This window comes from Lynx rufus, unplaced genomic scaffold, assembly GCF_022079265.1.
Source record: "Lynx rufus isolate CCGP_SWC_20201006 ecotype Redwood Valley unplaced genomic scaffold, mLynRuf1.p SCAF_21, whole genome shotgun sequence".
NCBI classification, from domain to species: Eukaryota; Metazoa; Chordata; class Mammalia; order Carnivora; family Felidae; genus Lynx; species Lynx rufus.
Window position 1 is genome coordinate 26,757,484 of NW_025814836.1, and position 23,614 is coordinate 26,781,097.

A 23,614-nucleotide genomic window follows, 5' to 3' on the forward strand; every position below is an offset into this window, starting at 1 on the left:
CACCTAAGACCAGGAAGTAGCCTGCCCTGTGCTGGAACACACATTCACGTGAGCTCGCCCTGTCCCCTTCCACCTCCATTTTGCCAACGCTCCCTCTTTCCGCACGCTCAGGCGGTCTGTCCCCAGAGCTGAAGACGAGCCTCTGTCACTTGCTCTTCTTCCGGTCAGTGGTCAAAGGGCTGAAACGACTATGGACCACAGTTGATTCGCGTTTTCCAAAAAGCAGGCACCACTCCCCCCCTCCGCCCCCCGCTCCCCCCGGCCGTGGTGCCTTCATCACCTGTTTCGTGCCCAGGACCCACCGCAGACTCTGCCGGGGGGGTCCCGGCTGCACTTTACTGCCACTCGCCGGACGCCCTGGCTTCTTCCAGAGTCCGCTCGGGTCTCTGGCAGGACAGAGGCACACGCCCTGCGGGAGGCAGTGAAACCGGAAAGCCCCGAGGGTTTCTTCTTGAACAACATAGCGTTTTCTCACTCGTGACTGTCTCTGACGCGGAGAGGAAGGAAAGGACGGCGCGAGTCACGCTCTGATCCATGCATTCTTTATTCCGTGGCCAACCGCCGTGCTCTCTCCACACCACAGCACACAGACTGGCAATCGTTCGCAATCCAGCTGTACAACAATCTGAGGCTTACAGTACATTTAAGGCTTTTAAACTTGAAAAGAAAAATGAAATCAGAACCGAGGAACCCCCCCAACCAAGATGAGCAATGTAGCAATTTTTAAGCATCTTCCATCTCTGATGCTTACTCGGTGCAGCTCCAGTGTCAAAACCCAAGTAACTCCTAAACTAAGAGGATTAGTTTAGTGAAATTTCCATTACATAAGTTGTTCAAAGCATCAACTTGTAATTTTTTTTTTTTGTCTTGGAAATGTTATAAAATTTTTTTAATAGCAAAACATAGGAATAAAAACATATTAACAAAATGTATTCAATCATTTACATTACAAACGAGGGATCTGCAGTTTGCCTTGTAGCCCGACAAAAGGAAATTACCCATTAAGAATCTATGTGCACAATGCAATTGCAAATATGTACAGTACTTTTAAAAAAGTCCTACCAGGAGGGCTTCACAGAAGGAAAGTCGGCTAGGCTCTGTGTTAGACCAACCGGACCATCAAAATATTAAAACTCTGTGGACTAGTAATAAATTTATGCTTAAAAAAACCCCGGTTTCCTTTTGATTAAGAATATTCCAGTTATGTTTACATGGTTCCAGTGGATGAACCTGTTCGTGATCGTTCCAGTAAATCACCCTTGGGCTGGTTTGTTTGGGGTAAGAGATCACCCTGTGAACGAAACTTAGCAAAGGAACGAATTCTCATCACCCGAGTTTTCCGGTTGTATTCTAATCACAGCTTCACAAATGGATCGAACCCACGAATCCAGTGGCCGGAAAAAGAGCTGCGTGTCAAATACTGAGAACACTGGTGGGGAGAGGGCTGAGTCCTGCGTTAAGGGAACCGTGACCGGTGGGGACAGCGGGGCGACAGACGTGAGCATTCCCCACACAGCACGGGAAAACCGACCGTCGGGCACCCAGCTCCCATTCCCCCCTTCCCGCCAGGCGGGGGACGCTGGCTGCCACAAATGTTCGGTTTAGCGTGCTGTGTGAACGAGGAGAGCCGCCTCCAGATACAGAAGGCTGGGACTTCCTCAGCAATTTGATTGGAACACCGAAAGGCGGGCGCTTCCCCCGTGGCTGTCACACCGTCACCGCTGCCCAGTTCAAGCACGTGCGAAACAGAGGACTCGTGTGTTCACAGTAAATGAGGTACGATCAAGGCGCCTTCTTCAGGAATTAGGCAGTTCGTGAGATATGAACTGTTTTAGTCTGTCCAGGTATTGTGCGTAAAGTTCTATGTCATTGTGTCCGGCCCCTTCCACCCAGAGGGGCTCCACGGCTCGGGGACAGCGCTCGTACATGGCCAGGCCGTGGGAGAAGTCGATGACCTCGTCCTCTGTACCGTGGATGACCAACACAGGAGAGGTGACTTTAGAGATCTTGTCAATGCTGCAAAAGAGAACGGGGCGGGGAGAAAAAGGGCTCCGTTAGTGACGCCCCAGGGAAGATACGTTGCACCTAATGTAACCGGATCAGCAATCACAGGTGAGGAAGGGTAATACCTCCCTAGTAACTCATTTTTTTTTTTTTAAGTAAACTTTTCGGGGGTGCCCGGGTGGCTCGGTTGGGTGGGCGTCCGATTCTGGGTTTCAGCTCAGGTCATGATCTCGCGGTAGGTGAGTCTGAGCCCCGCGCTGGGCTCTGTGCTGACAGCATGGAGCCTGCTTGGGATCCTCTCTCTCCTCTCCCTCTCTGCCCCTCCCCTGCTCTCTCTCAAAATAAATAAATAAACTAAAAAAAAAACCAAAAAACAAACTTCTCATTTTGCGATAATCTTGGATTTCCAGAAAAGGTGCAAAGATAACAGAGTTCCTGTGCGCCCCAGCCCGTCTCCCGTGAGGCTCACACCATACATTGCCACGGCACGATTGTCGGGACCAAGAAACCAATGTCAGCACGTCACCGTAACCTAAACTCCAGACCTTGCTTGGGTTTTTGTTAGTTTTTCCACTGATGCCCTTTTTCTGTTCCAGGATCCGGTCAAGAACACCATACCGCATTTGGTCACTGTGTTTTCGTTAAAGTATTTCATTAAAAACAGAGCGGCTAAAAGCCTCCGGACTAACCATCCAGTAACTAATATTTCGGACATATTCATGTTTTGGAGAGAGGATTTCTTTAAAAAAATAAATAGGCCAGAACTTAGCGTGTCCGCCAGAGCGTCTCTTCGGAAAGCTGAACACCTAATCCACACGGCCCAGGGTCTCCGTCTTCTTGGCGAGACGGCTTCAGAATCGATGGACAAGATCCCCACAAACCTCACTTCCTAAGTGCTGATGCCTCGCTTTCCATAAACACTGTGCTACTTGGCATTGTAAACACAATGCAGCGCCTAGCTTTGAGTCCGAATGATTTCGGACGGTTGGCAAGAATCAAATCTACCTTCAAAGGATGGATATTTGAGGCTCCCCAAAGGAATGTGCTGCAGGGTCCGGAGACATTTCCCGAAGAGAAGCTCAAGACCTTAAGCCTCGTTGGCCGGCTGGGCAGGCGACTTCGCCCACGGACGGACCCCCGCTTAACCTGTGGACGCGGCAAGAGAGGCGGATCTGGCCGGGTGTCCTCCCCAGAGTCCCCCGCCCGTGACTTCTTTCTGTGTTTGGTCCCAGCCACAGCTACCGAGGAGACAAAGTGTTACCGTCTTCGGGGACCCCGCTGCTGAAAGAGTAAACGACTTCCACAGCCAGGCGCTTTGCCCTTTCCGTACAACACCTGCCTCACTCTCCAACGAGCAAGGAGGAGACAGGAAAGCCCACCTCCCGGTAACCACGGAGGGCGCTAACCCCAGGGAGGCATCACTACCGCAGGCCTGAGCCTGTGCAGGTAACAGAGCTCTCGAGACAACCGCACACAACCTTTATGAGTGACTTGTGACGCCTCCGACGGTTTCAGGACGTGCCAGGGATTTGCCAAGACCAGGGCCAGGGGTGCCAGCATGCAATCTCACAGATCCCCAACCCGCTTTTCTCCTGTTTAATTTTTTTTTTAATGTTTATTTATTTTTGAGAGAAAACAGAGCGCGAGCGGGGGAAGGGCAGAGAGAGCGAGGGAGACATAGAATCCGAAGCAGGCTCCAGGCTCCCAGCGGTCGGCACAGAGGCCGACGCGGGGCTCGAACTCACGGACCGCGAGATCATGACCTGAGCCGAAGTCGGACGCTTCACCGACTGAGACCCCCAGGCGCCCCATTTCTCCTGTTTAATTTTAACGAGACTCCTTCTTCTGAGAATCTGGGAGTCCAGTTATATTCACTTAGAAAGGTATTTACTGACGGAACAGACTTGGGGCTGTTCTGCACAATTCAGGAGAATCTCTACAGCCTGGACAGTGTCTCCAGTTAGATGTCTGAGTCTAAATGTAAAGGAAAATAAGCTACAAACCAAATAATGATCACAACTCCTTTTTTTTTTTAACTTGAAGCTTTTTCTCTTCTTTTCTTTTTTAAGTTTTCTTATTTATTTTGAGAAAGAGACAGTGCAAGCAGGAGGGAGAGAGAGCGAGAATCCCAAGCAGGTTCCATCCACACTGTCAGTGCAGAGCCCAACACGGGGCTCCAGCCCACGAACCGTGAGATCACGACCTGAGTCGAAATCAAGAGTTGGACCCTCAACCGACTGAGCCACCCCGGCGCCCTGTTTCTTCCTTTCTTTCTTCCTTCCTTCCTTCCTTCCTTCCTTCCTTCCTTCCTTCCTTCTTTCTTTTCTTTCTTTCTTTCTTTCTTTCTTTCTTTCTTTCTTTCTTTCTTTCTTTCTTTTTCTTTCTTTCTTTCTTTTTCTTTCTTCCTTCCTTCCTTCCTTCTTTCTTTTCTTTCTTTCTTTCTTTCTTTTGTCCTTTTCTTTCTTTCTTTCTTTTCTTTCTTTCTTTTCTTTCTTTCTTTTCTTTCTTTCTTCCTTCCTTCTTTTTCTTTCTCTTTCTCTCTCTCTCTCTCCCTTCTTTCTTTCTTTCTTTTTTTGTAATAGAAAAAGGAAACAGGAAATACCTTTTTTTAAAGACAGAAGCACCAACAGAGCTCTAAGAGAACATCTGCATGACTGCCCGTGGTTTGGAATCCATCATATTAATCGTCCAGGGCACTTTCTGGCAGTCCCCACGCCCCTACTTTAATTCGGCAAACAGCTCACCTGGCTCAGCCTCAGTTTCCTAATCTGTAAAATGAGTCCTTTGTAACTTGACCAACTTAAGGCCGTGGCAAAGAGTTAAGTGAGGAAGGCTCGCGGCGGAATGTTCAGCCCGGTGCCTGACGGACCAGACACAGCCAGCAAGGATTAGTTGCTGGGTTCACTGTTAATTAATAAGCTGCAATTAGTTGCCATGGCTATATTTTAAGGTATATGCTAATTTGAGTCAGGAAGCAACCTATTCATTTTGTTGCCCCGGTAACTCCTAACATCGCTTCCCACAAAACACGCCAAACATCTCCCTTTCAACAAACTGGCCTCTCATTACCAATTCGGCACAAATAAGGCCACGTCTGAGGGGCACTCGCCCCACTTAGCATTCCCAGCCACGCCGCTAGGAATCTGCAGCTGGGTCAGGCTTCCCATGAAGCTGCATCTCATTAAACCCTGGTACAAACCGCACAGAACTCAAGTTCACCCAAGGTGTTATCAGAAGGCCTCGTTCTGTAAAAGGAGACAGTCTGGGCGGACGTTTATGTAACCAAATGGTGTTCTTTCCCCTCCGGCAAGAGCAGAATGACAGCCACGAGTGAGTCGATCAAAACCCTAAAACTGGGCTTTATTTCTGCCGAGGCTTCTCCTGCCGGCCAGTCCCGCCGTGACAATCCCAGACCGCTTCAGCAACGTGCGACGGGACAAGCTGAGCGGGCAAATCGTTTTTAGGAAAAGTACTTTCCTCAAGCCCAGATTTTTCTTTTTCTTTTTTTTTTTTTAAAGATTTTTTTTTTTTTAAGTAATCTCTGCCCAACGTGGGGCTCAAACTCACAACCCCAAGACCATGAGTCGCACGCTCCAGCGACCGAGCCGGCCAGGCGCTCCTTCTCAACTCAGATTGTAAAAAAAAGAAAAAACAAGTGAAATTTTCCAACAGAGGTATTCAAGCAGCCACCGGCTCGCGGTTTCTGCATTTGGAGCGGGGTGGATTCGACCATTCCTGCTCCTTCCATTAGCGGGACGAGGAAACAGCAAGGACAGGCAGGTGGCAAATGTGCTGCCTCCCGGAAGCCGGCCGGGGAGGACCCGGCCCAGGGCTCTCGTCCATGTGCCCGGGCAAGGGGGTGGGGGCGGAACAGCAGGACAACATGGACAGCTCGCAGGGGTCTGGGGCCGGGCTGGGTTTGCTCACTTATGTCAGGACAGCGGCCTGTCAGCCCAGCACGTAAGTCACTGGCCCGCCAGCGGCTCACCTCACCTGTTCCCTCTCCCGTCCCGTCTGACTGAAAGAGGAAGAGATTTCAAACCTGACGGTGCTCGCGGTTTGCATGTCAGCGTGGAGACCACTAATGGCCTCATCGTACATTTTGCATCGAGCTCTTTGCAGCCCAACCATACGCGCCCGTCTCCATGAACAAGCGAATACCGAACGGGAGGTATTTTTAGGATACGTGGGCACGGCTCATTTATCTTGCATTCACAGCCGAGCCAGCTAATCCTGGATGTCAGTCCCAGCAAGGTCCTTGCACATCGTCTGGGAGAGTTCTCCAGATGAGCGAGGCCCAGAGGACGAAGTCTCTGGCAGATGGATGCGTCCCCGTGGCCGCCACACCCCCAACGTGCCCGGCGAAGGGTCTGAGTCCTGGGCACATTCAGGGAGTATTTATCGGTGCCCACAGCTAACGGTGGCGGCTGAACTCGGGTCGTCGGACGCCCCAGCACTGGCACAGGTGCGAGCTTACCTGGGGAACGCATCGAAGCAGTACGTTTTCCTGGTGTCCGGAAAAGCCACGCGCAAGCCTGACATCAGAGGCGAGTGGAGGATGACGGCGGCACACTCGTAACGCGAGGCCAGGTCCACCGTGGGGACGGTCCCGATGCTCTGGCCATACAGGATGATGTTCTCAGGACTCACGCCGTACCTGCAGAGACCAGAGGGCGCACGTCGTTAGCTCACGTACGGGGAGGACAGAGATGCAAAGCCTTGCTCGCTTAAACTCGCGAAACCCCCACGGCTACCGGTTTAAGATGACATCATCTGACTCACACACTTTAGCTTCAAACGAACGTGAACGTCACAGAGACAGATGTCAGGGGCTATCTCTGTCCTGAGGGACCGGGATTCCCCCATCTATAACGTCTCGCAAAAATAACGGACGTGACATTTTTGGGAGCGGGAGGGACGAACGAAATGAACGCGTTATGAATTCCATTTTGGTATTCACGGGCGTCTCGTTTCTTATTCCTCCCTCTCTACGGTTTCTCCAATAATCACAAACGTATTTCTGAAATAGAAGTGAACGCACGTTTGGCAAATTATACTATTGTTATTAAGAGCCCTTCAAGTGAGGTTTTAATAAAACGCGAAAGGAATTAATGTCTATCAGAGGAAGGTACAGAGAGATGATTAACTTGAAGATGCCTATATTTTCTTCAGTGTCTCCTGCAGGCTAATCTCAGCTTCTCCACCCGCCAAGGGTCTCCCGAGCCACTCCTTCCCGGCGTTTCGTTGGGAGAAGGGACACGGGGCACGCGGCCACACTCCCCGGTCCCCCAGAGGACTCGGCTCCGGCCGGCGGAACCGAGAAGAATCCCAAGTGCAGCCTGCGGGTCGCGGCTCTAGAGAGAAGGGCGCGCCGTGCCCGTCCCGGTGGGAAGCAGGCGGAAGTCCTGGCGAGGCCCCGGCCTGGCGGGAGCACGCCGCGAAGGCTGGGATGGGAGACAACGTCCAACGTCAAGGGCGAGCAAGGACGTGGACGGGGCTCCATCACACCGCTGTGCGAGTCCCGATCGGCACAGGCACCTGGGAGATACTCTGGCATCGGCCGGTGGAGCTGAAGCCCGCGACCCAACAGTCTCCCTCCTCCTGCAACTCACGCAGAGCGCGACGCTTTCTGATAACGGCCGTCGGTGACACGGACGGTCGGGACTTCAGGCCGGCCTGCTCCCCCTCAAGCTCCCCCGAACTCCATGGGAAAACAGGGGATCTCGAGAAGGTCTTCGGGGAGGGAATGGCCGCATTTCCGCGGGTGTGCGCAGGGACGTGGTCTGTGAACAGCCGGCACCTGAGCTGCGCCACGGGGACAGACGGGACTTGCACACGTGGGGATAAAAAGGACTTTCTCCGTGAGCAGCACCGGGAAACACAGTGCCTCGTGGGAAAGCGTGGGGCAGGCGCGGGGCAGGTGCACGGCTCAGGGTGGCTGAGGGCAGAGCCAGAGGCGGGCGGGCCGGCTAAAGGGTTAGCGCTTATCCTGCAGATGATGAGGGGAGCGGGAGCTGTCCAAGGGCAAGGCGATGAGGACAGAGTGAATGCTCTGGGAAGACTCACCCTTCGGGGGTGTGCAGGACGGTGACAGATGTGTGCAAGGGGACAGGGAGATAGTTACGGGGCTATTCAGAATCACACGGTGGGGGGGGGGTGCGGAGAAGAGTACGACAAATTAAGAAACCACAACGTAGGAGCTGCTCTGTCCTCCCGCAGAAAAACACGTGCCCGAACCCGATCCGTCCTCTCTCACTGAAGCGAAGAGCCCGTGCGGCCCCAGCCCCTGGCACCTAACACCACCCAGGGCACCTGTGCCTGCAGAAGAGGGTCCCGGGATAAAGGTCTTGGGGGGTCGTGCCTGGGGCTTCACGTCATTGGGAAGGACAGGTTAGTAGAAAACGGTCAGTAGGAGGAGTTTTATGGAGAGGTTTGAGGAAGGAACTGATGGCCGTGGCATCCTGTCCCAAATCTAAGGCAGAGACCAAGGATTCTAGAACACAGAGCCCCTCGATGAGGCCCAAAGGACGGGGGTGCCAGAGAGGAACCCGTCGTAGTGTTCCAGCAGACCACCTCGCAGGGAAACGCTCTACTGAGGGAGGCCACCGCAGGGTCCTTCCACCTGAGCAGGAGCGTTTAACCGAGGACTCAGGGACCCGTGAGGGGAGCAGACATAAGGCTGGGGCCCCCTCCGCCCTGCACGATGTCATCAGATTCCAGAACTGTCTGTGACCCCTCCCCCAAGCATAGCGGCCAGGGGACACTTCACGGGATGGGGAGGTGGGGGGTCCGCAGACGCCCGGAGAGAGAAGAAGTCCCACATTTAGAGCGTGGGCCCCTCCCTCTGCTGTGGATTACAAACCAACGAGCCCTAAATCACAGAAAAAGAGAAGAGGAGGAGGAAAACGCAAACTGAAGGCAGCGAACGCAGGGCTGAGGACTCAGACCAGCAGGGCTGGAAACGGAAAGCGAGAGCCCACAGGTCGGCGGGGCACCACAGCGGGGCGCCGGCCCCGGCAGGTGCGCAGAAAGGCGGGGGTGACGCAGGGCAGCCTTCCGCCGCAATGAGTGCGTGTCAACGCCGCTTTCTATCGTTATGGCCCCACCTGTGTTTTCGGGGTCTCTTCCCGCACACGGTGCCCCCTGGACCTCGGGGCCACCCTGAACAAACACGGCAGAAATGGGCCGAGCCTCAAGGGGCACGGCCCGCTGCTGGGGGGTGGGGGACAGAACCCGTCCAACGTCAGGGAACGTGACCTCCACGGTGACCTCCCCCAAGCGCTGCACAGAGGCCGGAGCCACTTCCCCGCGAGACCCATTAGCTCCTGGCTTCCCTTCGGCCAGCATCCGACGCCCAGGATGGTCCCTGCAAGCTTCACCTGCCACATCCGGACTCACATCCCCGCTGACCACCGACGCTTCCGACCCAGAGCTTCCACTCGGAAACGTCACCAGGTAAAACACAAAGCACTCGCCGTAACGGGGAAACACTGACGATTATACTGAATCAAAGTCAAGAACATCCGGTCATCAGAACTCACCGGTGAGCAAGCGAAAAGGCAAAGCCACCAAAGGGGAAAAGCCCCTGGCCTCAGCACGTGACCACCAGAGGGCTCGTACCTGGGATGTATAGAGAATTACTACAGGGCGGCGAGAAAAAGACAACCCAACAAAAAAATACAGCATTTTCTACAATAAAAGAAGAAATCTAAATGGCAGGGAGGGACAGACTCTTGACTTCACCTCTGGTTACGATCTCAAGTCTCGTGGGTTCGAGCCCTGCGTCCGGCTCTGTGCTGACAGCGTGGGGCCTGCTTGGGATCCCCTCTCTCTCCCTCTCTCTGCCTCTCCCCTGCTCGTGCTCTGTCTCTCACTCTCAAGATAAATGAACGTGAAAAAAATTCAAAACCAGCATGTGATACCGACCAAACGTACAGGTGCACAGAACCACTTTGGAGACGCTGGCGATACTCGCTAAGAGATGCACTGACACGCACCTGCGACCTGGTAACTACTCCCAGGCCCACGGGCCACGGCCAGACGTGCGCAAGTGCGCCAAGAAACACACACGAGACGGTGTGCGGGCATGTGTCTGCACGGCTGGAGACAACCCTGAGCGTCAGCAGCTGGGTCGGTGCAGAAACCGGGGTGCGGCCACGCCAGAGTGCACATCACGCCTGTGCACCCAAAGACACACTGGTAAGGAAAAGGGGCAGACACAGAGCACGTGCTACGCGGCACCATTTACAGAGACGCCCTCCCGCCCAGATTCAGCTTCACTGGTTGGGGATACGTAACAGGGCAGAAAGCTCATAAGGCAAAGCAGGGACCAGAAGCCTTACGAGTGAGGGCAGTGGCTGCGGACGGGGAAGGGAGGCGCTCAGACTGGGAAGAGACGTGCCTGAAGTTGCCCGTGACCCTCGTGGGATGCGGCTTACAGGATACGTCTGGTCACTGTGCACCTTCTACCGTCCACGAGGCTGGACGCTTACGTGTTAGGGACATTTCTATCTGGCTGCTACATTTTACAACCAAAACTATGATTTAAAAGTTCACCAGATAGTTCTGATATGGAGACAGCCCCCCGAAAAAGCGTTACGACTCACGGTAGACTTTGCGCTAAAAATAAAGCCCATGAGGACACGCGAGACCATTAAAAATTACGTCTTGTAAAGACTTAGTGTGTTACCGTGTTCAGAAAAAAGCACCCTACAGACACAAGGTCACAATTATGTTCCGTAGAACAAAAACAATAAATGGAAAAGGGACTTGAAATCAACATATTAAAGAAGGCATGATGCTAATCTTCAGGTAGTCAGAACTTTCATTTCTTTCTTTCTTTTTTTAAAGTGATCTCTATGCCCAGTGTGGGGCTTGAGGGCGTGAACTCACAACCCCGAGATCGGGAGTCGCGCGCTCTACCGACTGAGCCAGCTAGGCGCCCCTCTCTTCTCGTTTCCTTTCGTTATCAGGTACTGACTTGTTTAAGAAAATAAATAACGGAAGCAATACTGTGAGGTCTTTCTGCGAGGACTCGGGGAGCACTGTGTCCAACGCCGATGCTCCTGTGTGGGGAGGGCTTTGCCAACCGTGAAGCATTGGGGCAACGCTCTGATTTGTGTCACGTTCAGGACTTTCCCACCGCTTTGTCCGGTCTTTACTATACTGCCTGACGACAAAGGATGAGCTGGAGAACGGGTGGGGCAGGGGGGCAAGTAATTCTTTGAAGGGATCAAAGATATTCGGCGGGACTCGTAAGGGGCCTCAGCGCCCACGCTCCCCTGTGCAGATGAGGCCACTGAAGTGTGTCTTTTTCACCGTACCACCAGGGTTTTGTTTTCGGTGGGAAAAAAGGTAGAGATGGATAACCTCTATACCACCAATGGTTCCAAACTGAGACGCATCTGAATTTTTTGCAAATTTTTTTTATGTTTATTTATTTTTGAGAGAGAGAGAGAGAGAGAGAGAGAGTGAGCAGGGGGAGGGGCAGAGAGAGAGAAGGAGACACAGAATCTGAAGCAGGTTCCAGGCTCTGAGCTGTCAGCACAGAGCCCAACATGGGACGCGAATTCACAAACCGTGAGATCATGACCTGAGCTGAAATCGGCCACTTAACTGACTGAGCCACCCAGGCGCCCCTGATTTTCTTGAGAATTTAACAACAACAAAAAAAAAAATGTAAATTCCCTTCCTTAGAAATTTTCCATACTCAGAAATTCCAATGGGCTTGTGGATTCCTCAGACTAAATGCTCACTGATACTAAGTACCAAGGGTCAGCCCAGATCCTAAATCCCTCTCAGCTCTTGAATTAAATAAAAAGACAGAGGGAAAACAGAGCCAGTAAATGCAATCTGCTTACAAAGCCTGTGTGAGATATGGGGCATTTTAAGTTCATAACTTGAAAAAGAAAACACGGCAGGATCGAGTGAAAAGCATTCAAAAACATCAATAATCACCAAGTCCTAAACCTTCACTGCAAAATAAACCAGAAGTCACGCCCTGCTGGCCGGGGACCAGGCAGCAGGCGGAAACAGCACATGCAAAACAGAAGGAATGTCCACCGGCAAAACATGAGACGTGCTGTCTTCCAGCGAGCGCCCCTCCTCCGCAGGCAGGTGTGGGGACAGGAGCGCGATCTCCGGGCCCCCCCCACGCCGGAAGGTCACAAGGAGACCTCCCACCCCCTGCTGCCCGGGCACAGACACAGACACAGACACAGGCGCCGGGTGGGGGACTCCAAGTCGGGAGGCCGGAGAGGCCAGGCGTCTGCACCTGACACGGTCCTCCCCCGCCTGCTGGGCAGTGCTCCCGAGCGTTTTGGAAGGTGCCTGTCTGCACACCAGGCCCACCTGCCACCCCGGGCGGGGGCGGGGGGGGGGGGGGCGTGGGGATCCCCAGCCTCTGGGGACTCAGGAGCCTCGGCCCCACCCACACAGAACTGGTCTCTGAATCTAAGACCGGGCCAGCCTCCCCGGTGCCTCCCTCTCCAGGCCGCAGTCCCGATGCCCACGGCCACTCCCCAGCCCGTCCTGACCCGGGGGCCCCTGAGCGGAACCTGTGCTCCCACAATGCCCCGCAGGCCGCTATCCGAGGACGCTATCCGTTCCGTGTCTCCTTGGTGGTCTGCGCTACCAAGGACGTCCTTCTTGGAATCCACTCCTGGGCCTCGGGGACATGGAGGTTCCTCCCCCAGCCCCACCACAAACCAGCCCGGTCCCCTTCCCTCGTGTCCCCTGCTGTGGTCTGCCTACACTCCTACATCTTCTCTCGGGGTGACTTCACTGACCCCCGTGACTCTGACAACCAGTTCTCACTTGCAGCCGCGGTCTTTCTCCTGAGTCCCCCGGAGCAGGAGGTCCCCGGCCCCAGGGAGCGGAACTGTCACATGACCTCGCAAGGGGTCCTCCTCGTCCTCCTTGGATCCAGGAGGAACTCGACAGCGCGGCGACTTGTCCGAGGCCCTACAGCCAGTGACCGGCGGGGCTCTGAACGCATGGGTTGTCGGTTACGCGTAATTTCAAACTCAACGTGTCCGTAACCACACTCGTCACTTTCTGGCCTTGAAACCTTGTCAGTGGCTCGGTCATCAGGTCATCTTCCCCTTTGTTGCCAGTCCAGGATCCCAAGTCAGGATGAAGCCAGAGGCGAGTACGTTATGAAGAGTAGTGGGTCGTGAAGTCACGCACTCAGCTAAAGGTCTGAACCCGGTTCTGAGACTGACCCGGTTACACGGCGATTAATCCGCGGATTTGCTGCTATGCCTGGAAAATACTGCCAATTTTTTTTTTTTTTTAACGGGTTCAAAAAATAGTTTCTGAGCACCTCCTTTGGTCTGGGGATAGAAAAATGGATATAAGTGGTCTCGAGGAGTGTGCAGCCTGCTGGTGAGTCACAGATGCACACAGAAGTATGGGGGGGCCAAGCGGATGAGGCGTAAACATAAGACGAGTAGTTAGGACTTGGGACATCGTAGTCGATGAGGCAAGAAATTCAAGATCAGCCCAGGTGACCGCTAGGAGGGCCAAGGGCCTCTTGAGCTCTTGGTCAACCACGCGCCCCTCTGCATGTCAAACTGAGATACATTTTTCTAGACTCCCCCCCGGGCGTCCTCATAAAATCTGTGGCCCTGAGTCAAAGACAGAAGCTGGTATTTCCTGCACACTGATCTCCAGGGAGAGGCGAGAGGAAATGCACTCGTGACAGGACAGCCTCACGCTGGAGCACCACCATTCCTTGATGCGGGAGTCTGGGACCGACCCGGGGGTCCCACGACCCCCAGCAGGTCACTGAAATCTGAGCCCGGCCGGTGGATATACCGAACAGCTCAGAGTCACGTTTGTACAAAGACTGGAAGGCGGCCAGGAGGCCCTGATATTCGTGATGAACCCCAGGACCTTCAAGGAACCATGAAGAGGGCTTAGTGTCACCCCATCTTAAGTATGAGCACCACACCCAACTAAGCTTTCCATCTCTGAGCGCCCCCTCCTGATTCTCCTGTTCTCCCACGGCCCCACTAATCCCTCTTTGACCCCGTCGTTCTCCTGAGGCCGGAATTCTGATCCCCTGGGTCCCCTATCAACCACAGCCCACCTTCTTCGATCCCCAGGGTTACAAACCCCAGAATCCTCGGACTTCTTCACCATTCTACTGTCATCAAGCCCCAGCCCCGGCTTCGGCACAGACAGGTAAAGGGCAACGACCAGGAGGGGGAGAAGAAAACGCCCACGGAGGAGAAGACGTGACATGGGGAGAAGTGGGCACCTGCTCATCGGCCAAGCCCCGGAACGCGGATGGGGCGGAGCGGAGGGCGCCCTGACACCCGGGAAAGTCCACCGCGTGCGCTCGCTGAGACTGCACTGTCACGCGGGGACCCTGGGGTCAGGACGAGAGACAGCTCCCCGAGCTTCCCCACCTCCACAGGTACGAGGAGGGCAGGACGTGGGCGCGAGCGACAGGTGCTGGCTGAGCGTCCGTTCGCTGGGGCGTGCGCCTCCCTGGCCTCCCCGGAGCCACGTCTGCTGTCGCCTCCTTCCTTCCGCTCCTCCTCACGTCCCACCCTTGAGCGGGGCCTCCCTCAGAGCTCCCTCTCCCGGAGCCTCTTCTCTTCGCGTCTGTCCCTATGGACCCCGTGCAGCGCCACAGCCTTGCACGGCACCCGACACGCGGTCACCGCACACGAGCATCCGTTAACGGAGAGACGCGCGGCCGGGGTTCCCGACGCGTTGATGCACTCCTGACATCGCGGCTCAGCCCCGCCCCTCCCCCTTCCGTGGCACTTCCCCCTGAACTTCACACTCCCAGATGGACTCCGTGTAGCCCCTGCCCCAGTCTCTCCCTCGCTCATCACCAGAGCCTTGACCGCACGCGCTGGAGAAGGACGATGCATGTCTCTCTCTGGTCTCCCCTCTGCCTCTCAAACACTGTCAGCCGCTGAGTCCCGCGTGTCTGCGCGGAGACGCTTGCCCGACGGCCGCTTTCCTGACCCCACTTCTGCTCTGTGGTTGCATCCTGCGGTCGATCTAACAGGACCTGCCTGTCTGTTCAGCGCGTGAGCGAGAGGGGACATGGGCACAGGCACCCTGCCGCGGGTCTGCTACTCAGAGGTCTTTCTGGAAGGCTCGCCATCATCGCCTCTACCTGCCCCCCCCCCCCGAGGCTCACGCTGTCCAGAGGGCCCCTGACCACTCAAACCACCCACCCGGTCTGCCCCATCTTTCTGGTTTGCGCATCTCCTTCTAGGGCCGGTGAAGGGGCAGGTGTCCTAGTTCCTGACTGCTGACCTGGTTTCCATCCACGGCCTTACTCGGACTCGTGCTAACTGCACACACTTGCACATCACGGAGCCTGGGAATCCCCAGGCTGGGCCCCCCCCCTCCATTTCTGACCTCGCCTCTCCCCTCTCAGATCCGCCCTCGCCCCGATGCAGCACATGAGCCACCACACCACGACTTCCACTCCACCCCTCCCCCATCCATCCCACTACCACAGACCCCCTCCTTTAAAAGAGACAGAGAGGGGGGCCTGGGTGGCTCAGTCGGTTGAGCGTCCCACTTCCGCTCAGGTCATGATCTCGCGGTTCATGAGTTTGAGCCCCGCGTCAGGCTCTGTGCTGACGGCTCGGAGCCTGGAGCCTGCTTCTGATTCTGTGTCTCCTCCTCTCTCTGCCCCTCCCCTGCTCATGCTCTGTCTCTCTCTGTCTCTCAATAATAAATAAACTTTAAAATAAATAAATAGATTAATTAACTAACTAAATAAATAAAAGAGAGACAGAGCAGGGCACCTGGCCGGCTCAGTCAGTAGGGCGTGCGACTCTCGATCTCAGGGTTGTGAGCTCAAGCCCTACGTTGGGTGCAGAGACGACTTAAAAATAAAATCTTAAAAAAACACCCAACAATAATGAAAGAGAGACAGAGAGACAAGAAGAAACCTGTATTATGTTCCTTTGCTAATCACACCCCTTCAGCAAATCACTAGCCTTCGGGTAAAACCCACGTCTTCAGATTAACCTCTATAATCTGGCCCCACCTTACCACACCAACCTTTTATTTTCTCTCCGAACAAACCTTCTCCGGCAGTCAGACTCCTCCCTGTCTCATAAACACCTTCTGCCTGGAACATGCTCATGCCTTCCCTCCGACAAGAAAACCCGGGGTCCCTCAGGTCCACTCCGGTCCCACCTCCTTCACACACGTCTCCCGAACACGGGTCTGCGTGGGGTCTTTTCCTTCCTGAGCCACTCACCGAGCGCGCACCAGCACGATGGCGTGTGCGATCGACCGCTCTGTGGCAGGTCCCACACCGGCAATGAGACTTGAAGTCCCACAAGGGAAGGGAAACGATACCCACACTCAGGGCGGGGGCGGGGAGTGGGGGATCGTACCCCGGAGGCGTTTCTTCCCGGGAAGGGAACGTGGTTCTAGCCAAAGACCATTTTCAGACAAATCGCAAGTCAATTCCATACGTGGTTATAATGCCAATGGATAGATCATGCCCTCAAAGTTCGGCATCTTCTTGGGGATCTGGGTACGAGCTTCTGGAATCTCCTGTCTGCAAACTAGCAAAGAAGAGTCCATCCATCAAGGCTGAGAGCAAGCATTGTTTCCTAGGCGTTAGGTAAGAGTTACTTCGGACACGACCCAGGGAACTCAAGTCCCCCGCGTTTTGCCAGGGGCGAGCCTCGGCCCCAGATGGCGGCACCCTGAAGCAGGCAACGCCATGTGCACAGTAGCCCCCCAGGAACCTACAAGGCTCCCCCCTCCGACCTCCCCAAATGTCTACCACCTTCCCGGCATCACGAGCGACGCCGGGTTTGGGGTGCCCACTTCTCTGCTCCCGTCGGCCCCCAGGAGCCCCCGCACCCAGGGTCAGCCGGCAGGTTGTCCTGTGGGAACCATCACTCCGCCGAGAACGTAAAGGCCACTTGTTTTCGTTCTAACGTGGGGCTCTCTCATCCGTCTACAAACACGGACAAGCCGAGCCTCCCCACGACACCTGCGTCCTGTTTAAGTTAAGGGACCTTGACTTCGCCCTGGGTCAAGAGTGTGTCCACTTATCTCCTCAAGAAGCATGCTTGGCACGGTGCCACTAACTTTGAAGTCAGTATTTTAAATGTTTCAGAGCCAGGATTCCTGGTGGAAATACCTTCGGACATAGGACAAAGCTAAATACACAAGGTAACATGAATGTGAACGGAAGGCGAGGTCGGGGATGCTGAGAAACCCTAACAAACTTCAGGGCAAAGCCTCGGAGTAAAAGGAGTGTCCGGGGAAAGCGAGTGCATCACCAGGACCCGCCGAAAACCACCGCCGCTCACGGCACCCTCCGTCCACGGGCACGGGAACGGTAAGCCCGTCTCTCACGCTCTGTGGCCAAAGCTGAACCACAGGCCTCATCGTTTAATTGTCATAAAGATGAAAAAAGCACGATCACCTGAAACACGTTTCTTTTCTTCTTTAAAAGTACAGTGTCGGTTTAGACTTTTTCTTTAACGTTCACACGATGTTTCGCGAACCCATTCGTATGTTCACTGCAACGGTGAAAAGCAAGGAAACGCGTTTTAAAGTGGCTGCTGCGTTAACGCTGCTTGAAAAAATTAGTAAGTTTAGAGGCCAGTGAGGTCAGCTGTGTATCTGTTTCTTTTCATCCGATCAAGGGAATTTGGGGAAAAGGGACATTGATACACGAGATCATTACAGCCTCTGGAAGTGTTGGTAATTGGGGCATGCTCACTCAGGGTATTCTCCCAACACTGGCTGCAAAATAAAATGTGCCAAACGCAACATTAGAAGCAGCCTCGTTCACTGGACGGCACGGCGATCTGGGGGTGAACCACTGCTCCCCGGTTATGAGTCTTTGGGGAAAGAAAGAACAACACACAGGGCAGCTGGGGGGCTCAGTCGGTTGGGCGTCCGACTTCGGCTCAGGTCATGATCTCACGGCTCATGGGTTCGAGCCCCACATCAGGCTGTGTGCTGACGGCTCGGAGCCTGGAGCCTGCTTCGGATTCTGTGTGCCCCTCCCCCGCTTGTGCTCTTAATTTAAAGTGCTTTTAATTTAAAAAAAATGTGCTTTTAATTTAAAAAATTAAAAAAAAAAAAGTTTGGGAAAAGGCACTTGTGGGGGCTCAGTTGGTCGAACGCCGGCTCTTGATTTCGGCTCAGGTCATGATCCCAGGGACGTGGGACCGAGCACCATGTCTGGCTCAGCACTGAGCATGGAACTTGATCGGAATTCTCTCTCCCTCCCTCTCTCCCTCTGCCTCCACCCCTCTCCCCCTACAAAATAAATAAATAAATAAATAAATAAAAGGAAAAAGAAAAAAAAGAAGTTTGGGAAGATACGGAGTCTCAAGTCACTGTGGAGCAGCCGAGGGAGGGTAAAAGTCAGACTCTCAAGGTCATTATGGGAAAAATCTCCCGGGGGGCCTGGCCAGCTCAGTTGGTACAGCAGGGGATTCCTGATCGCGGGGTTGTGAGTTCGAGCCCCACCTTGACTGGAGAGATCACTTAAGAATAAAATGTTTAGAAAAAGACACAGAAACATCTTCCTGAAACTGTTTGGATGTCTGTGCTCGACGGACCAGGCCCTGGACGCGCCTCACTCTCCCTCCTGCCGGGGCAAAGAGGAGGCCGGGACCGCGGTCCAGCCGGAGCCACGGAGCACAGCGGTCGGCAGAGGCCCCAGGTGGGAGCACACGGCCCAGGCCCCGTGGAGACGGACAGACCCAACCTGAAATCTGTAAACCCAAAGACAAGGTGTCCTTTTCTTGAACAGACAGCATGACGATAATAAGATGGGACGGACCACGAGGGCGTCACAGGCAGGCTTGCACGGTGACGTGCGTGCCCCGTCAGCGCAGCCTTTCCAAAACCTCCCCGCGGGTCTCGAAACACATCGGGACACATGTTATCCGAGTTCTGTAAGGTGCACCCACATGGGGGTACGACATTTCCTTCCAGAGGGCGGTGCAGGAAAGGGCGTCAGGCCTAAGCCCACGTTCAGAACAACTTTGTTCTTGACTCTGGGTCAAAGCAAAAATAAGTTAAGACCCGGAGCACCAGGGCGGCTCAGTTGCTTGAGGGTCCGATGCTTAGTTTTGGCTCAGGTCACGATCGGTTCGTGAGATCGAGCCCCAGACGGGGCTCTGCACTGACAGTGTGGATTCTCGCCCTCTGCCCCTCCTCTGTGTGCACGCGCTCTCTCTCTCTCAAAATAAATAAAACTACACTTAAATAAATAAGTAAATAATAAGACCTAGCATGACTTCATTTTAATTAAAAAAAAATCATTTTTCAGAGGAAAAGGTAGAGTCCTAAAGAACATAAAAGGAACTCTTTTAGATGAGCTACGATGAAAATGGAATAATTTGCTTGGACGTGTTTGAGTATAATTGTGCATGAAACTGCTCTCCTAATAACAGACTCTTCTGGTGCTCTCTGACCACCTGATGCGCTGGAGAGGCCAGGAGAGGCTGTCCCCGCCACCCCCCGCCCCTCCACCGCTGCACAAGTACCCGTGAAACGGTTGGACTCCCACCTACCCTACTTTTCCGAGAGGATTACAGAGAGGGCTTATGTAAAACATCTTGCACAGGCATCTGACCAAAAAAGCCATTTAATAAACAGCACTCCCGTCCCACCAAATACAGAGACGGACACTCGGCCACGTACAGCCTGACAGGTTCTGCGTTCCCTGCCCAAGGAGCACAGCCAAGGGGGACGTGCGTGTCTCGTGAAATCCCCGCGCGGTGGGGAGAGAAACCTAAAACCTCTCATTCTCCGTTATCTACCGGTCGCCAAGGCTGAATGTGGTTTCTTAAAACGAGACACTCCAGAATCCAAGTCCCGATTATTCAACGTCACTGCAGGGGGAGGTGTAAGGCGAGCGCTCACACTGGCTGCGGTCCACACACTGGATCCAGTCCGTGAGTGTGCCCTGCCCGACACGGGCTGTGAGCGCCGGATCTGGGGTGCTGCACCCCACAGGCTGCCGTCCACCAGGTATAGCCGGACGGTCACATCCCGGGGCCGGGGCGTTCCCGACCCGCTGTGTCTTTTCAGGGCGCCCCCCCCCACCTCCCCGCCCTGCGGCTGGCGGTGTGAACCCACGCCCAGGGTCACTCGCGCAGGGACGGGCAGAGCTCGAACCGGATGGTCAATCGGCGTCCTCCTGGACATCCGTGCCCTCTCCTGGGTCACCTGCGTCACCACACAGAAAGGTCCTCCTTAATCACAGGGACGAAAGCAAAGTTGAGGGAGGGGCCGGTGAGTGGTTCAAGCTGGCGCCCAGTCCTGGGTGTCCCGGAGGTCTGACCCGGGTAGACCTGGGGTTCGTTCCTGTCTCTGGACGCTGGGCTCAAACCAGACTTTCGTGAGCAGCTCAGTACAAGGTCAGGGCCACGTGAAGGTGTGGGGGTGAGCACGTGCACAGCAGGCTAGGGGGAAGAACAGACTTGAAATCCTGGCCCTGCCCTGCACCGACTGCCCGACCTCTCTGCGCCCCCCTTCCTGAGTCCCCCTCCCAGGTCTGAGGAGGGAATTAAACGAGGTGATGAGAGAAACCCCACGGAAGTTCCTCCCTGCCCTCTCCAGGCGGCTCTCCAGTTTCCTCGGCCAGACATGGCTGGAGTGGGATCTAACGTGGCCCCTGCACCTGCTGTGATCGCTCGGCCGCCTCCGCCTAGGTACCCCCGACTCACACTGGGGATGCCCTTCAGGGCACTTTGTGTCCACTCAAAACGTGGGTCTGTAGGGGCACCTGGGTGGCTCAGTCGGTTGAGCGTCCGACTTCGGCTCAGGTCATGATCTCGCGGTTCGTGAGTTCGAGCCCCGGGTCTGGCTCTGTGCTGACAGCTCGGAGCCTGGAGCCTGCCTCGGATTCTGTGTCTCCCTCTCTCTCTGCCCCTCCCCTGCTCATGCTCTGCCTCTCTCTCAAAAGTAAATAAACATTAAAAAAAAATTTTAAAAAAACCAACAAAAAACATGGGTCTGTTAAGTCAACACTGCTGGGGCAGACCCAGTGAGGAAACCCCCTGTCCCTCCTCGATGGCATCTCTGCTTCCTCTCTCTCGGGTCTAACCCCGTCTTGTGTCCTTCCTCTTTGTGTCCCTACTCTTCTTCCAGAACCTTCCACCTGCCCCTTCATCCCTCTTAAGAACACAGAAAGCTCATAGCGTCAATTATGGAAATATCGCAAGCCACAGGACAGGGATGGAAAGGCCCCCGGAGACGGTACGGACGGATCGCTTTACTTTACAGATCATGGAACTAAAGCTTTGAGTGGTTACCGACTTAACTCCCAGTTGTAATTATCAAGGCAGCGGCCACCTTACGGCTCCGGAACATGGGCGCAGGTGAAGGAAGGAGGAGGATGCCCGGGAACTGCACCCAGGCTGGCAGAATCATCCCGTCGTGGGTGTGGCGTGGGTTCGGAGGGGGCAGCCTGTGTGACGGGTCAGTCTGCTCCGTGTCTGCCAACCTGTTCAGGGATCGCCTTCCCCCGCCCCCCCCCCATGTGTGACGGGGCACCTGCCCGACGGGGCTGGGACACGGCCGCCCCGTGGTGTTAGTTACCACCCCCTTCAGCGCAGAGGTAATGCGGGCTGGAATCAGGACGTCCACAGCACTGACCTGGGCGTTTCAGTTGCAGCGAATGGCACTTTGTCTTCTGTTATTTTAAGTTTATTTATTTTGAGATAGAGAGAGAGACAGCATGAGTGGGGCAGAGGCAAGGAGAGGGAGAGAGAGAGACAGAGAATCCCAAGCAGGCTCCGTGCTGTCAGCACAGAGCCGCACGTGGGGCTTGAACTCACAGTGAGATCATGACCTGAGCTGAAACCAAGGGTCGAGTGCCTAACCGACGGGGCCACCCAGACGGCCTAGCAAATGGTGCTTTAGAAGTGAACATTCTGGGGCACCTGGGTGGCTCAGTTGGTTAAGTGTCCGACTCCTGACTTGGCTCAGGCCACGATCACTTCGTGGGTTCGAAAACCGTGTCAGGCTCTGTGCAGACAGTGAGGAGCCTGCTTGGAATTCACCCTCTTTCTCTCTGCTCCCTCCCCCCCACATGCGTTTTCTCTCACTCTCAAAATAAATAAACTTAAAACAGAGTGAACATTCTGTTTAATGGGAACAGTTTCCGTCGGGGGTCACGAACAGTTCTGGAGACGGATGGTGGGGACAACGGCACAACCGTGTGAATGTTCTCAAAGCCACAAAAATGTACACTTGGAAGTGGCCGAAATGGTAAATTTAATTCAGGTATGTTTTATCATAATAAAAGGAACAAAAAAGGGGGGAACATTCTTCTTAAATCTGACCAATTATTCCCTTTAGAAAGAGTACAAAGGAATACTCCGGCCCTCCTGGGATTCCAAGTGACTTTTTACTGTGAGAGTAGAAACAATAAATAGTAAATAACAGAGTAATAAAGGGTAAAACTTGTTTTTTTTTATTTTTTTTAACGTTTATTCTTTTTTTGATGGAGAGAGATGGAGCGTAAGCGGGGGAGGGGCAGAGAGAGAGGGAGGCACAGAATCCGAAGCAGCTCCAGGCTCCGAGCCATCAGCACAGAGCCCGATGTGGGGCTCAAACTCACGAACCATAGATCATGACCTGAGCCAATGTCAGACGCTTAACCAACTGAGCCACCCAGGAGCCCCTTAAAATTAAAACAAATTTTCGGTGTTTATTTATTTTTGAGAGAGAGGGAGACAGAGCACGAGTAGAAGAGGGGCAGAGAGAGAGGGGGAGACACAGAATCCGAAGCAGGCTCCAGGCTCTGAGCTGTCAGCACAGAGCCTGACGCGGGGCTTGAACTCACAACCCGTGAGATCATGAGCTGAGCCAAAGTCGGATGCCCAACTGACCGAGCCACCCAGGCGCCCCTAAAACTTGTTTTTTTTACCTGCAAAATGTCTAAAACCCAAAGGCATTAAAATGTGCCAGCAATGTGAAGAAGGAGGACCGTGAAGACAGGCAGGTCACCAAGGCGGTGTTCTACAGATCTAGCAACGTCTTCTACCCGCGATCTTTCTCAGAGGGGAGGTACAGACTTCAGGGAAGTCCAGGGGTGATCTACGTGACAACTCTATTTTATTTAAACATAATTTTGACCTCATTGCCCCCCCAAGACCGTGTTCTCCTTCCCACCAGCTCTCCACTCTGCCTGGATTTTTTTTTTTTTTCCGAGCAAAAACAAAGGAAAACCACTCCCTAGTACAGTCCAAGGACTCCACTGTCCTCTTGTTCTTCTGGAGATAAAAGGAGTCCCCCAGGATCATCACAGAAGGCAGAGGAGAGCATGGAAAGGCAGAGACAGCTTTCTTCTGCAGCACCCATCATGCGACTAAAACCGTGATGGAATTCCAATTTCTGTATTTGGCCACTCAAGGGCAGTTGTGAAAGAGGTCGGCCGCACTCCAAAACACGCCCCGGCCCATCGAGGACGGGGGCCTGGGGACCCTGGGGCCGGGCCCAGCCACCCAGACTGCCGGCAGCACCCCCAGCTGCGTGACTCCGAGGCGTCGCCCACGTGGGGCCCTCACTTCCTACCCAAGTCAGGCTAAAATAAGGCCTCGAGGTAACTTCCACGGGATATTTTAATTAAAAT

The 23,614-nt window shown here is 54.2% G+C and overlaps 1 protein-coding gene across 1 annotated transcript in view; it reads right to left on the bottom strand.

Annotated features, from left to right (window-relative positions):
• Nucleotides 1-526: 526 nt before the first annotated feature.
• The window catches only part of ABHD17C (abhydrolase domain containing 17C, depalmitoylase), a 49,575-nt gene continuing 26,487 nt past the window's right edge, over nucleotides 527-23,614 (bottom strand). Inside the window, exons 2-3 of the mRNA XM_047086505.1 lie at nucleotides 6,482-6,661; nucleotides 527-2,016 (exon numbers count right to left, since the gene is read on the bottom strand). Of these exons, the coding sequence (XP_046942461.1) occupies nucleotides 1,797-2,016; nucleotides 6,482-6,661 (400 nt within the window). The 3' untranslated portion in view covers nucleotides 527-1,796. The remainder of the gene's footprint in view (nucleotides 2,017-6,481; nucleotides 6,662-23,614) is intronic.